Genomic DNA, 16,271 nt, shown 5'->3' on the forward strand with positions numbered 1-16,271 from the left:
TTTGCAGTTGAGCAACAGCACTGGAGAAATTCTGAAGAATTGGAAGATTTTGAAAATTACCTTTAAAACTGAATGTGAAACATCATTTCACAAGAGTTATTGTTCAAACTCTGCCATGTAACAATTTAGGTGACTGAGGTAACTTTCACTGAGGTCACTGCAGCCAGTGACCTCAGTCAGATATTTTTTCTGTTTCTAAGCAAACATTAGAAGCAGTATATAAGTGCTGGTCATAGAGCCGTTCAGCATCTGAGCCTCCGAGTTCCGTTTGCTGCCGGCGAAGACTAAAAAAAAATAGAAGAACATATTCTACCAGAGACCTGCTGCAAACTCTCAGAGTAGCTTCAATAATTTATTTGTTGAACATTAGGATACAAAACATCACCATGAAGCTGCTGACTGTGTCTGCACTTCTTTGTGCAATGATGGCTCTGACCACCGTTGCTGGTGAGTATTGTATTATAATGTGCTTTCTGTATGCATGTATGGAAAAGCGCTTCCAGATGAAGAAGCAGATCAGTGGACATCTTTCAGATTATGGGGCAGCTGTAGCATAAATTTAAGAAGTTTAACAATTTTTTTTTTCTCTTCAGGAGGAAATCCTCCTAATAAGACATTCGGGATTTGTCCCATGGGTTGGACTCAGTATGGCAACAAATGCTACTTCTATGTTTCCAAATTCTTGACCTGGGCTGAGGCTGAGGTAACAACAGTGATTTGGACTTTAATTTTGATCTCTGATCATTTCAGGTTTGAAATGTTAAATATTTGTTTTCTTTGGAAACTCTACTGCAGTTAAACTGTCAGTCAATGAATGCACACCTTGCATCTGTGCAAAGCCTCGAGGAGTACCACTGGATCCAGCAGGTGATATTTTATTCTAGTCATGAGGATGGACTTGCATGGATTGGAGGCTCAGATGCACAACAGGTATGCAACTCATTATTACCCAAAGTCTGATAGAATCATATCAAACTATATTTGACTGTCATTAATATAATTTGAGGGTATAGCTTTTATTAAAATATATGATTTTTTAATTCTGTTCTATTTTCTAGGAGGGACTTTGGTTTTGGATCGATGGAGAAAAATTCAGATATACTACCTGGTGTCCCGGTGAGCCGAGCAACTATTTGGGAATTCAGCGCTGCATTCAGATGAATTATTCAGGTAAATCACATTTTAAAAAATCCCTGAAATAAACCGTGTGTCCATATGATGATGGTTTCTGTTAATTCTGATTTTTGGTACTTACAGAGCAAAAATGCTGGGATGATCAGGTCTGTAACACTCCACTCCCATCTGTCTGCGTCCACAAACTCGAATGATTCCTGAGCTGACATTAAAGCATGGTACACCTGGCAAAAAAAAAAAAAAGAAGAATCTCATATATCAACAGAGGAATCTGTCTTGTTTTTCATTTTTTCTCCTTTTCTTTTGCTGTAACGCTACATAAGGAATGAAGCGACAAGTGTCATTAAACTGGGGTTGGATTGTCTCTTGTAACAGGCGCAAAGTGAATGTGTAATGAAAGGAATGCTTTTAGCAAAACTTTTTTTCCCAGAATAAACTGGTCTTTCTCATCTTCCAAATGTGGGTTGTCAAAAATTATTCAGTCATTAAAGCAAAAGGAGGTAAAAACTAAATAAAATGAGTAGACATTAAACGGACAGCAGCCAACCAGATGGCATCACACAGCAATGACGTCAGTGAGTGAGAAAAATAATAGGTTGGTAATAAATTTACATTTTATATTAATAAATAAATATGTGCAACAAACAAATAAACTTGCTAAATAATTAGTAAATAAGCTTTAATAGTTTTCACAATTGTTGAGACACATTTCTTGAAACCTTGCACCCTTTTCTCAAGTCTCTAAATCATCTTAAGGCCATTAGTTAGATCAAGACCTTATTAATTTGATAAAGACATGGTCTCCAAACCAGAATTGTTTCCTCTATATGTTTTAAGGTAGTTGGCATCACAGTAGTCACGGACAGAAAGAAAGAAAGAAAGAAAGAAAGAAAGAAAGAAAGAAAAATGTTTTCAAATATAAACAACTTACCTATTGGGAGGGGGGGGGGGGGGGGGGGGGGGGCTCCTATAATTCAAAGAGGAAAGAGGCTGCATGACAGCAGTCTGTTTGAAAATCAGGAAAGAAGTTGAAGCCCAATCAAAGTTAATCAATTTAAAGTGCCACCCTCAACAGTCTGTTGTGACCTAGAGCTCACATGATAGAAAACACAAAACAGGATTAACATACCCAGCATCTCGTCCAATGACGGCTGGTATAGACTCCACCCCCTCCATGACCCTGATGACCCATCATGGCAGAACAAAATCCCAGTGGTGACAGGATTTAGGATAGGACATGCAGAAGTTTAGATGCTGGTGGTGGTGAAGATGACGATGAAAGCTTGGATCAGTTCTGACTGACCAGGAGGAGGCGGGTTACACAAATGAGAGTCTGAAAGGCAGAATGAGCCTGAAATTTAAAGCACTTGGTCTGGTGACTGATTGGCTCGCTGAAGGCGGGCAAGAGAATGACTGGATGAGAGCAATGATGTCAATACTGAATTTGATGAATACCTACCATAAAAATGAAAGTTTTACCCCAAATTAACTATTTTTTCTCTGATTCCATTCAAACCTACATCCATATGGTTGCAGCTGCTAGACACTAACATCATAAAGTTCTACTGGAAAAATAAAAAATAGTCTTTCCACTCTCCAGAAAAGCAAAGGTAATGGAGGTCTGGAGGAACCTAATTTTTTGTACTACTACTTAGCTAACCAGATACAATATATTATCAAGTGGATGCACCTGAATGAAGCCCACAGCTCTTGGGTGTAATTAGAACAGATGGATTGTAACAACATTAAACTTTCAGACATCCCCTTTATTACTGCTTCAATTAAACACCATAATTGCTTCAAAAACCTGTTGATCTCTCTACCTTGACAGTCTGGTGGAAACCCCTTGAGATTACAAACTTGCAAATGGACCCCTGTAGTCTCTATCCAGTCTGTCACAGCTCAGATTTTCAGATTAACTGTCCAGTTCAGAACATGGGAACAGAAAGGAATCACACACACCTCCATCACGACTTTCAAGATGATAAATTCATGTCAGCTACAAACTTATTTAAAAAATTCGAATTAAGCAATGGAAATTTTCTTTACTACCAGCAATTAAAGAACTCAATTAAGAAAAGATTTCCTACACTTAATAGCCCTTTACAACCACCTACATTTGTAAAAGAGATTTCAACTCTTTGTACAACAAACAAAAAAAAAATTCTAAACTGTATAAATTAATTTCAGTCACAGACTCAACATGTTTACCCATCTCCAAATGGGAAAAAGACTTCCACTGTCTTTAGAACCTGATTATTGGACACAGATTTGTAAAAATACATTTTCAATGACAAAAAATAGCAATTTACAACTTATCCAATACAAAATTCTGCACAGAACCTATATTACACAGCACATGTAGAATAAAAGGGGTTTCTCAGAGACTAAGATTTGTAGTCAGTGTACTCAAAACACCACTGACACTTATTTTCATGCATTGTGGCTCTGCTCACTTGTCCAGAACTTCTCGCTTGAAGTCACATAAAAATTTTTCTCTATCTTGGGCTGCACATTCCCATTATCTGCTATTTGTGCTTGCTTGGTGAAATAACTTCAATCAATCTTTCAACCAAAAAAGCTATAGTCACACTCACAGCTTTAGTCATTGCAAAGAAAACTTGTTAATTGGAGAAATAAACAATTGCTTAATATTAATCACAGGTTATTCTCCTGATTGAACACATATCAATGGAAAGAGTATCTGCCTCCTTAAAAAAAACAGGATGACACATTTTATTGAAACGTGGCCTCCATTTGTTAACTCCTTAAATATAACTCTAGAATCCAGATTTTTGCCTGGCAACGAATACCTTAATGTACAATGCTGAGCATATTATTATAAATAAAGTGTATGGTTGACATTATCATTACTGGCATTATTGATAACATTTGTGGGTTTTGAGGTATTAACTTTTCTAATCTGTGTTGCAGCTACAGGGTAAGTACGTTTTTTTGGGGGGGGGGTTTCCCTTTTGCAGACAGAAACTGATCACTCTAGGGGTCCCAGCATGAGTTAATTGGGCTTTCTATTCTTTAGGATCCATGGGGGACCCTTATATTCCGATGGGGGCTGTATGGTTGGCCCATTCTGCCCGGGGGGGGTATGGCTGCTTGGGTGGTGAGGTTCTGGGCACTGTGGGAGTCGTGGGGCCCAGTTCGGCCCGAACGTCTGGGGTGGTGCCGGCCGGGGCTGTCGGGGTGCTCTGGCTGGCCCTGGGGTGGGGGGCTTGGGTGCCCTCCTAGTTCCCCTGCTCTCTCGGCCTTGTCCCTCTCGGGGGCGGGGGGTGCTCTCCCTGGGTGCCAGTCGGGGGTGGGCCAGTTGGGCCTGTTGGGTGGGCTCAGGGCTGTGCTACTCGGGCATGGGCTTCATGGGGTGGGGTGGTGGTGGGTGGGGAGGCCTTTCCTCGGGTTGGGGGGGGTTGATAGGGTTGACCATGGTGTCTTTGTCCAGCATGATATGACCTCCAGGTGATGGGTTGCGTGAAGCCTGACCATGTAAGTGGCAGGCGTGACTCCACCCCCTGGCCCTCTCCTTGGTTGCTTTGGAGCATGAGGAAATGAAATATGACAAGGAAGACCCAGGACTGTTGAGAAACTAGAATCCAATATCAGACATGGAATGAGACCACATGACTCTCAAATGTCCAGCATCAGGTCTTCAAATTCAAAAGGAGTTAATGTGTTTGTTTATTTGAAAATAACCAAGTTAAGTAAAATTACCAAATAAAATACCAAGAGGTGTGTCAGTCAGTAAGTTAGTGGTGTTAGCATATTTGCATGAGTGCTAGCATGGTGTGTTGTTTGGTAGAAGGAAACTGAAAAAGCTCTTCAGCACATGATCAGAGTTTATAATCAGTGCTCTCTATGCTGGGATCACTGGGTGCAGGTGTCCCCAGTCACCAACGACCTAACCGCACCTATCAGGCACCTGCAACACAAAAAACACACAGCCATAAATAACCTGCCTGTCCAGCAACCTGAAGATGTCATCACATTTTACAGTGTGGGATCATGCAAAGTCCATCATTTGTTTGACTGCTGGTCATCCCTTTTACCACATTCAGTAATATACTTTCACACAGACTTAACCATTGCTGGCTGCATACTAGTGAAGAGCAGTGTGTGAGTGTGGATCTAAAGGAAAATTTGAACAAAACGAGAGCCTCAGATGGTAAGGTGGAGATTGTTTAGCTATGTAATGTATATCAATTCAATTCAGTTCATTCCAATTTATATAGTGCCAAATCACAACAACAGTTGCCTCAAAGTGCTTTATATTGTAAGGTAAAGCAATAATACAGAGAAATATTTGCTTGTATTTTATTCTTAATTATATGTTAAATTTTCACTGGTCATTAACAGAGATTGGCAACACTAAAAATATCATAGTGTCAGCAGTGTACTACAAAGGAGTATTAGGGCCACATAGAGAAAAAAAAACACAAAAAAATCCAACAAAAAAAAAAAACACGCATTTTCAGAAAAAAGTCAAAATACTATTTTGAGGGAAAAAAAGTTTCAAGTCAAGTCAGCTGCTGTACCCTCTACAAAATGCTTTGGGTAGATGAAACAACTTGATCAGCTGTCTTGTGTCTTGATTCTGTAAATCCCCTCTATGCTGCACAAAGGTGCAGTCATCGAAATCCTTGCATCTAACATTGCCAGTTTGTGTGTTTTTTTTCTTCTGAGCTGATGCAGCTTTCTGCACCATCTCTTTAACATCTCCACATTTAATCTCCATATTTTGACTTTTTTCTCGAAATTTTGACTTTATTCTTAAATGCAAAATTGAATTTTTTTTTTCTCAATGTGGCCCTAATACTCCATTATAATTTACTGTAAACTGTAGTTGGTCCAGCAAAAATAAACATGCAGGTGAATTGTATTGAAATATTGTTGCCTGCCTCACTTTTGTTTGTATTTGTTTCCCTCCTTTTTTCCACTAAAGCCCAAACACCACATTGAGCAACATGTCAGACAACTCATCTTTCTCTTACTTTGACTGCTTTGCCTCCAACATCGGGATTTCCATCCTCATCACCAAGATGATTGTTGTCCTCTTTCTCTCCATCCTCATCCTCTATGTAGGTTACCAACAATGGCAGCAGCAGAGCTCCATGGCAACAAGTCACTCTGACATCTTCACCTATAATATGACTGTCATTGAACTGATTTTTGTATTGGGGACCACTGTTACCTTATGTGGCACATATGCAAGTAACTTAGTGGTGTTTCTTGTAGGACTTTTTGGAGTTGCTTTTGCTTATCCAGGAGAGCTCTTCTTTAACATTGTGACATGTGTGGAGCGGTACCTGGCTGTTGTTCACCCCATCACCTATCTGGGGCTGAGACAGTCAGGTGGGATCAGGATCAGAAACATCTGCATTGGGTGTGTGTGGTTGCTGTGCTTTGGATGGCTTGGTGTACAAGCTCTGTATTACCCTGCTGTTCCCTATATTCCATATTTCTCTGCGATGGCGGCCTCTTTGATTATTATCTTTTTTTGTTGCCTTTCTGTTCTCTGTGCTCTGATTCGTCTGGGTCCAGGGGAAATGGGAGGGGACAGGAAGAAGATCGATCAGTCAAAGCAGAAAGCTTTCTACACCATCACAGCAATAATGGTCGTTCTGTTGGTGTCTTTTCTAGGAACGCTTATTGCAGTTGGTTTGAGCAACTCATATCTGCTCCGTAACACAGAGAAGTGTGTCATTTTGATGTCTGTAAACTTGTTTACTCTGCCCACCAGTATGATTTTACCTCTACTGTTTCTACAAAGGAGAGGAAAAATGTTCTGTAGCTTTTTCAGCAAAAAGTAGAAGGAAAAAAAACTATGTTGGATTTAAGTAGAATTCTGTAGAGAGCGTGCTTCTCAACAGCTAAATCAAAACTCAGTTTGGATAAAGATGATTAGATATTATTCTACATAGTATTAAAAAAAAGTTGTGTACATTGCATAAAACCTGATCCCTTCAGCAGTTGATGTTGCTTTTCCTAAATGGAATTCAATTTGAAACAAACTCTGAAATCTGTTACATTGCTCACAAAAAAATTATACCAACCGATTTCAGATGAGGCAGGGACAGCATGAAATGAAATGAATGGAAATGAAATAAAGCCAGAAACCTCCAGCAGAACCAGGCTCAGGGAGGGGCAGTCATCTGCAATGACAGGTTGGGGCTGAGGGGAGAGAGACAGGACAAAAGACATGCTGTGGAAGAGAGCAAGAGATTAATAATAACTAATGATTAAATGCAGAGTGGAATATAAACAGAGTGAAAAGAGGTGAATAAAAAGAAATACTCAGTGCATTATGGGAACCCCCCAGCAGCCTACTGTAGATCTATACAGTAGCAGCAGCTAAGGGAGGGTTCAGGGTCACCTGATCCAGCTCTAACTATAAGTTTGTTATAGTCATAGTAAAAAGTTCTAATGACAAAGCTGATGTTATTTCATTCCGAGCTTTTCTTTTTATTTAAATTATCACACATCATGCCCACACCTAAAATATATTTTTTAGAACTTTACACTACTGAGCGTTTTACATTGCACACAATTTCTACTTATTGTCACTAACTAAGATCTTGTGATGTGTCAGAAACATGTCACTATGACACATTGAATGAGTCAGTTCCTTAAGTTATAAAATAAATATCTACATATCTGGTTTATTAAAGGAAAAGGAAAGTTTTTAAATTTCAGTTTCAAAGATAAAACTATGGTAAGTTAAAGTTAAAATTGGACTTCCTGTAAATGCAACATACAACAATCAGATAATCTCATAAAAGTTTGGTTATTACTCATCTCATTGTATCATCATTCCATTCAATGTGCCCAACTCTGATTCCATACCAATTTTTGCTTGAATCAACATTGCTTACACAGTACACAACATTGTTTAACACATGTATCAAAAACACACATCATTGTGTATTTGAAGGGATAGGTATAGTTTATTATTAAAGTCACACCTGAGTGGGAACATACTGACCAAATTTATCTTTATTTTAATAATACTTGATTTATTAGCTTGTTCATGGTCATTATGAAATGTACATTATGCAAACTCAAATTTGAACAGGCCAGTCTGTGTATACAAGTGATTTGAATTATGTCAAACAAATTAAATGGAAAACCAGTACAGCTTAATGTAAAATTAAAAACACTGTAACACTATTAGTGATGTTTATCAGCAGCTGTCGCTGTGTGCTCACCTTCCTTTGAAGAGAGCATTTAAAATCATTTGTGTTTGGGATCACATGTAGTCCTTCTGTTTGTTTGTATACATATGAAAAAAAGTCTCCTTTTTATTTACTTACTTATTATTCAAAGACAATAATTCATCTCTGGGTTTTTTTTTTGGGGGGGGGGGGGGGGGTATTTTCCTACATTTTTGCAAGTTTTATATTGCCCATTTTTTTAATGCACTCAAATTGTAAGTAAATTTCTAATATTTAAGGTTAAAAGAAAATTTAATATTGTTGGGCAGAAGCATCAGAGGTGAGTCCTTCAGATAGCTGTTAATGAGACAGCTAGAGAGAATATTTGGAAAAGAAGTACACTTCTTGTCACAGACTCACGAAAAAGTGATAAAAGTAAGGAATGAATCAGTCACTTTTTTCACTTAACATAAGGAGTGAAGGGTTTTTTCACCATATTGGTTGTAATACTGTTGTTATAGATATAACTGTCTAGGTATTAGAACCCTTTAAGGCAAAGAAGCCTTTGAGGCTTCATCCTGATTAAACTTAAGAAAAGATTCAAAGCCTCAGACAGATCCTACAGCGACATCTAGTGATCAGCTGCAGTTATTACAGCCACAAACTTCCCAAATGATTCACTCAGCGGTCACACTTTGACTGAAAGTGTTCCTTAGAAATGTCAGTTTACTAATAAAATGTTCAAACGTGTTGTCCTGTTACTATTTAAGATTTCTTCAACCATGATTTATATTGTTATGATAGGACTGTGCTGTGAGATGACTGAGGTGTTTCAACATCAGTGTTTTGGAGGTATGACCGAAGGTTTGTGGGAAGTTTTCTGTAGTTCAGTAGAAATTTATGGTGGTGATGATCATGAGGACATCCCGGGATTTGGATTTGGATCATATTCGATTTTCATTAAGAGAATATGATTGTAATGTAACAGAATATGAAAAGATTCAAATTCAGCACTGCAGAAGCACTTTTGTGGGGATGATTCTGAAGGCCTGCAAAAATAAAGTGAACATGAGGGGACTGTGCAGAGTCCATTGTTACACTTCTCTCACAACTGAAAATGAAAATAATAACAAAGAAACAATGAAATACAAAATTAAAAAAAACTTTCTGAAAGACTAATAGAACTTCACCAACCGCACAAAATCAGTATATCTAATTCAAATATCAGAGACATGCTGACACAGTCTGTCATCAATATATGAATAAAGAAGAATTCATTTCCTGATTATCTTAAAAATAAAGTATTTGCAATCAATTTACTTCCACTTTCTTTTTTCTGTTATTATTGTCAGCAGTACAGTATCATACAAAATAAGGTACCTCAACTAAATGACATCAAACCTACATGTCTTAAATAGTAATGAGCATTATTGTTTACTTTGAATTTTTTTTAATATATGTAACTGGGCAATTTAGGACTGCTGTGAATGGTTGTCTGGCTCTCTGTGTTAGCCCCTCATACATATTCTTTTAGGTCCTCAAGCTACCTTACACCTTAACAGTGGCATCATCGTTGTTATTGTGATGGTCGTTGCTTTCACAGCAATAACTGAGAAACTTGGGAAGTCTACTTTATTTTTGCGTTTGGAAGTTTTTATAACTGCTCATGTTTTCATGTGCTACATGTTTACATGTTAACTACTTTATTATTTGTATAAGTAAACAACGCTAAAATAATTTAAAAAGTGGTGTACAGCATGAGGTCTAATACACAATATAATACATATTCAGATTTTACAGGTGTCAAAAGAAATTGTATTATCTATAAGTATGTTGTACAGCAATATTCACCTTTTGGCTACTTTTGATGTTTTTTTTTAATCCTTTTGATGAGTCTCTCATGTTTAAAAGTGCTATATTATCCAGAATAGCAGGTTCACATTCTCGCAGTTACTTATAAATTCTTTGTGCATTATTATTTTTATTTTCTGTGTTTTTTTTTGTGTGTGTGTGTGTGTGTGTGTGTGTGTGTGTGTGTGTGTGTGTGTGTGTGTGTGTGTGTGTGTGTGTGTACACTGCTGTGCAAGCAACAGCAGATTCACCTAAAAATGTAGCTGCTGTGGTTAGGAGGTTCATGAAGACACTTATGACAAGGTACGGGGGGAATAAATTACTTAATATTTGCAAAAACTGTATTAAAAAAAAAAAAAACATCAAATTTCCAGACAAAAATACATTCTAGTTATTTACAGAAGATACAAAGAGGCACATACACATAAGCAAGGAAGGAAGACTAGCACCTCAAATAAGAACTATGTGTGTCTTTAACAAAGTAGTAACAATTATAGCTACAGTACAATAACAATAACAATCTTTATACATGTACATGACACAGTTACTGCACCATGTGGACAAGAATAGGTCAGTGCAAAGAGTATATAAACAAATTAAATATAAATATTATTCATCTTCGGACAGTATGTTGAGGGTACATGTGAAAATTTGACTTCCAAATAAAGTATACGCGACCAGGACTGTTTGTAGTCTATGGAGACCTAAAAAAACAGGATTTTTAGCTTTGGCTTCCCGATCCCATCCCATTCTGCACGGCCCGTTACTAACACTTACATTCAACAGAAACTCCTGAAAACTCCCGACTCACTGAAAAGTGCTGCTATAGATTTAGCATACTAACAACCACAAATTATTAGATCCAATCCCAATTTAACAGCTGATGAACATGACGGTCATCACCTGTTAAGTCAGAGGTAAGAAGCTATAAACCTTTGAGGTTTCCATGGTGTTTTAGTTTTCTTCCTGTTTTATAGCAGTGGAGAGATTCCAGTTCTGAGACTCTGAGACGGTCTTACCCGACCATTTTAATTCAAGCAGCTCTCTGTTCTCTGGTAAGACCAAAGCTGTTTTTCTTTTGGTGCACCTGCAGCGATGCTTTTGTTTTCATACTTGTAATAATACCTGGAGTGGATTTGTTCTGTTAGTTTCCAGCTCCATGTTTTTATTCTTGGACTCTAAAGCAGCTTTAGATAGTTCACAGCTCCTCCGCTGTCTGAGACAAGCTTTTCAGCTCCTCTCACGTTAAGACCACCATCCATTTAAGGCAACTTTCTTCTAATCGGTTCCCCTCATAAACTGAAGGGTTGAACACTGGGAAAATCTTCTCTGCTCAAAGCCTCAAATCACAGTATTGGAGATAATCGCACTTTATCCAGCATCCACACCTTCTCATACAAGCACTTTTTTTTCTATACCTAAGTGCTTTCTAACATTCACACTCCAATAAACACTTTCCGGGCAACATGAGGTTCAGAATCTTGGCCAGGGTCTTTGTCATCATTGATAAAATAATCAATACACATTTAAAGTTTGAAACAGTCATGAATAAAAAAAAAAAAAGGGCAAGTTTCATTTTCATAAATACTACAGCTGCTAGAGGTCATCCAAGACAGTAAGAAATGAGAAATGTAATAACCCATTTGTACAGATGAACTGAGGCTCATTTACTTTTTACCAGAGTTATCGCCTTTTAGACCTGCATCAAAAACTTGTGCAGAGACCCAGACTGAGGGCCGACAGCCGTGCTGACAGTTGTGCTGAAGCAGAATCATTCTCCTTACATGAACTCATTCTCATAGCTTGTTTTCCTGCCATTGAAATGTGTCATTCTTCACCTGCTTTTTGGCTTCTTCTGGACATGTCAGAAGCTCCACCTCCTGCCCCTACTTAATCTGAAGGTCCTTTTAAAGCTGGTGTGTGTGTGTGTGTGTGTGTGTGTGTGTGTGTGTGTGTGTGTGTGTGTGTGTGTGTGTGTGTGTGTGTGTGTGTGTGTGTGTGTGTGTGGTTTTCCATCAAAGTGGTCGTTACACATCTGCTGTCTTAATCATCGCCTCATTTTCAGCATGTCCAGGAATCCTGGAGAAAAGCAAAATGGTAACTTGTTATTTTGTGTTCATCATAATCACATAAAAACAATGTAGATCAGTCACAGAGGACGGGATTTACTCCTATTGCTTTTCTTTAGTAAAAACCATTGCATCAAACCATCCCCTAAAATGGGCTTTTTCATCAAATAGTGAATTTTGGGTTGTCTGGGATCAAAAGAGAAGCAAATTATGATCACTTATGCCTAGAACTACCAAGTATGTCATTTTGACTACACAGGAAATAATGTAAGTATTGCAACAGGTCATTTCCTTATTTTACATCAAACCGCTTTGTAACTGCTGTTGAGTTTAGTCTGTTTACCAACATAAGAAAAGATTTCAGGCAGACATCCGCTTGGAGCAGAGTGTGACCAAATGTGGGGAGAACAGGACAAGTTGCTGACTTTGCAGAGCAGCAGAAATGAATCAGAGCAGATTCAGAGTGAATCAGGGAGGTTTCAGGCCTCAGGGGCAGAGCTGAGGACATGAAGGTCTGCAGACTGAGGTGGAGCAGCGTGCACGCTGGGTGACAGGCTGCAGGGCCGGTGAGCGGAGGCAGATGTGGATGAGATATTATGTAGTTTTGTTAGCTACTGAGTTATTTGTTGTACCCTTTGTTTATTAATTCATTCTAATGTGTATGCTAACTCCATATGTAATGAAACAATATGTCATTTATGAAAATAATAACCTGCTAAAATTCATCTTAAATACTTATTTTGTCAAATCTTTCTTAATTTCTTTAAGACATGATGTCTTTACCATCACTGCTATTGCTGCAGGAAGCGGTCAGAATGACCTCTCTTGGCAGTTCGAATGTTTAAGCTTTTTTTTTTTTCCCCCAATTTTGAGATGGTTTTATTGTGACTCTGCATAAATCACAGAAAGTTTAGGATCATGGCACATTGTTGATGTGCTGTAATGGCCACATTTACCTTAGGCGCCTTCCATGTACTGTGAGTACGGCAGCCAGGAAGACACTGAAGAGGCACGGTACCAACACTAATTTCACATACCAGGAAAGGACTGGAAGATATGGTGTGATATTATTAACCACATAATCAGGGTAATTTTGACAAGCGTGTATGAAGAATTTCATAATATTAATCACCTGGGAGATGGATGTACATGTCTCTGCTCTGGTTGATGTTCTTCTGTTGGACTCTGCAGGTGATGTTGTTGCTGTGTCTCTTCTCCACAGTCACTCTGCTGCTGACAGTATAGAGGTCATCAGGACCTCTGAGGGTCTCTGTAGGTCCAGCAGAGAGGAGGTTTCCCTCACTGTCCAACCACAGCAGCTCAGGCTCTGGATACCAGCCTGCAGACTCACACTGTAACACCACCCTGCTGCTGGTTCTGTTCATTACTCTGATGAATGGCAAGGAGGCCGCACCTAAAAATGAAAAACACGAGATATGCTGTAAATTCACAGTTCCAACATTGTGGGTGTTTGGCCCCAGGATACAAAGGGATGACTTGATCTGGATTATTTTGGAATGTTTTCTTTTCTACTTAAACTGAGCACTCGAAGCACTTTATTTGTCAGGATATGACAGGAAATGTCTAATTCTGTCCAATCCCCCAGCGGTTAAAAAATTAACTAATTAATTAGTAAAACAATCTTGAACCACAAACACATGGACTTCAAAAGTTAACCCATAAACAGCGGTCACTGGCCACATGCTTAGGGTTGCTCAGTTTGGCTCATTCACCCAAAAGAAAAAAACTCCTTTGAATTAAATTATTTAGAAATGAAGTAACACTAATATCACTGTTTAATGGACAGAGACCTCAAACAAAGATGGACATGTATGAAACATGGATAAAATAAGCATAATGTTTATTTACTCACCAACAACAAGTTTGATGAAAACCTCTCGACCCACTTGTGGAACAAGGCATCTGTAGGTTCCCTCATCAGAGACGGTCACGTTGGAGAGTTTCAGGGAAACGTCCCCGTGTTCCAGTTTGTGGATCATGAGTGACGTCCTTCCTCCGTACGACGGCTGTTTGTTAACCACGTGTTCTTTATTGTCTGCCCACACGTGTACAAACCCGGGTGTCAGGTCAGGTCTCGCCCACTCCAGCCTCATCCTGCTGGCGTCCATTTCCGGTTTAATGTGGCACGGCAAAACAATCTCCTCGCCTACTGTGGCCACGACTGCCTGCGATGGACCGACTACAAGAGGCTGCCCTGAAGAGGAAACGCAGCCAGAGGAGTAAAGCACGCATTAGAAAATCAACAGACACACTCTGACAAATCACAAATGATACTAAACTGAGAAACCGGGAAACCTCAGTGAGCCACAGCACTGAGCTCAGGCAGGAATACAGGCTTCATTTACTGGACTTTTATTTATTGTAGTTTCACATTTACACTGCGTTACATGAAAGACGACGAGTCACGTGGAGTCCACCAAACCCACACAGTTTAGGACATATGATCCTACCACAGCAGTCTGATATTAGGTTATATAGAGAAGCAGTGCCACTGGGACTGTAATACTCATAAATCAAGTCAAACTCACTTCTTAAATGAAATAACAATAACAGAAGATATGATAAGAGTCACAGTCTGTTTAGGCACCTGAAGCCAAAAGATTTATTCAGACTGCAGTCTTCATTTTGGTCTTAATAATGGGTTAAAGGGGGAATACAAACAATTACACAACAAAAATGTAGAACTTGTCTATTACACAAAAAAAATATAGAATAAACACCTAAAGGAGACACGGGTAGAACACTCACTAGAACATTCTACTTAAAAGACTACACAAAGAAATGTCTGACGGGGTTGGATGTGGTTTCATGTGTGTGTGTGTGTGTGTGGGGGGGGGGGGGGGGGGGGGGGTGCACGTAGGCATGAGACAGAGTGTTCAACATGAGGTGCAGAGACGTACAGTTTGACTGGTCCTGTATAAATGTGTAACTTTAGGTGGCTGTTAATGACATAACTTCAGAGTAATGACACTGAACTTACCTCTGTGTTTGGGTATTAAGAGAAGGCAGACAATCACATGATGTAAAAGCAAAGCTCTGCAGCCTCTGCAGGAGCATCTGCATCTGCGCAGACGCATCTCAGAGTTCTTAAAGAGAGAAAAGTAAAAGGTTGGAACATACTGACAGCGCTGTAAAGCTCTCTGTGACTGCTTTCTTGTCTTTAAACGCGCTCTATGAGTACATTTTACTTGCTGCGCCACTTCTGCCACCATCACTGCCCCCCCACCCCCACTGTGCACAGCAGAGTGGCAGCGCGGTTTTCGTAACTATCGGTACAGCCATGCGCTTTGTTGCTGCGCTGTTGTCACGTCAAAGTTACGCTAAAACTTACACACACAAAAAAAATTCATTTGAGAGCTGAGAGTCACAAATAAGTTTAGACGGACAAAATAATGGACATGCGCTTTAGATACCTCTGAGATTATTAAATAGTTTAAAATAAAAGGCAGGAAACGCCCGTGAAGACTGAAACATTTAACACGCTGAATCCCCGGATGCGTGCGGTTAAAGCTGCACCTCCATCAGCTGAGAAAAGCGTTTTAAACCGATGACGTTTCGCTTCTTTGTTTACTCAAATTTTTCTCTGTACGGCATTAACCGTTTTTTGTTTTTGTCTTGTTTTTTTGTGTGTGTTGTGTTTTGTCGCCTTGTTTGAAGGGTTTGAGGGGCTCTTGCACTGCTTTCGCTTCTTTCTTTTAAATGCTTGTTGTTTTGTAGCAATAATGTCAGAATACATTCACGTCACTGCACACACGAACTAAAAGCGTAGCTTTGCTTGTATAACGGTTGAAATGAGCAGTATTTTAAAGTAAAATGACCCACCTCTAAGACCAACAGCTCTCATCGTCTCGGTGCTCAACAGCTCGCTTGTTTGTTTACATTGTCACATTCTGGGAGGCACGTGCACTTCTTGTATGAGGAAGTCCGTCGCGCGAGTCTCTTGAGTCACTATCCACACACACAGACACACACGCACACATACATAGTAATTATAAATTTGTCTTTTAAGATTTTTTAATCTTTACATATTGATGTA

General features: G+C 39.1%; 1 protein-coding gene and 1 pseudogene across 1 annotated transcript; one reads left to right on the forward strand and one right to left on the reverse strand.

Moving 5' to 3' along the window:
• Nucleotides 1-386: 386 nt before the first annotated feature.
• On the forward strand, nucleotides 387-1,341 carry LOC115797459 (type-2 ice-structuring protein-like; annotated as a pseudogene).
• A 9,342-nt stretch (nucleotides 1,342-10,683) lies between these two features.
• Nucleotides 10,684-16,137, reverse strand: LOC115796689 (butyrophilin subfamily 2 member A2-like). The gene is made up of 6 exons (XM_030753056.1): nucleotides 16,058-16,137; nucleotides 15,216-15,321; nucleotides 14,088-14,429; nucleotides 13,347-13,628; nucleotides 13,171-13,261; nucleotides 10,684-12,224 (listed from the first exon to the last, which is right to left on the reverse strand). Exons 2-6 carry the CDS (start codon nucleotides 15,310-15,312, stop codon nucleotides 12,173-12,175), a joined length of 864 nt encoding a protein of 287 aa, XP_030608916.1. The 5' UTR covers nucleotides 15,313-15,321; nucleotides 16,058-16,137; the 3' UTR covers nucleotides 10,684-12,172.
• Nucleotides 16,138-16,271: the final 134 nt, after the last annotated feature.

The sequence above is a fragment of the Archocentrus centrarchus genome, chromosome 18 (assembly GCF_007364275.1).
Source record: "Archocentrus centrarchus isolate MPI-CPG fArcCen1 chromosome 18, fArcCen1, whole genome shotgun sequence".
NCBI lineage: Eukaryota > Metazoa > Chordata > Actinopteri > Cichliformes > Cichlidae > Archocentrus > Archocentrus centrarchus.

Bases quoted from the DNA above. Each gene is read 5' to 3' on its own strand.
- LOC115796689 (XM_030753056.1), bottom strand. From the start codon at position 15,312: ATGCGTCTGCGCAGATGCAGATGCTCCTGCAGAGGCTGCAGAGCTTTG. The intron at 13,629-14,087 runs GTGAGTAAATAA...TTTCATTTTTAG, and splicing joins TTTCATCAAACTTGTTGTTG to GTGCGGCCTCCTTGCCATTC. The intron at 12,225-13,170 runs GTAAATGTGGCC...GCTTTTCTCCAG, and splicing joins GTACATGGAAGGCGCCTAAG to GATTCCTGGACATGCTGAAA.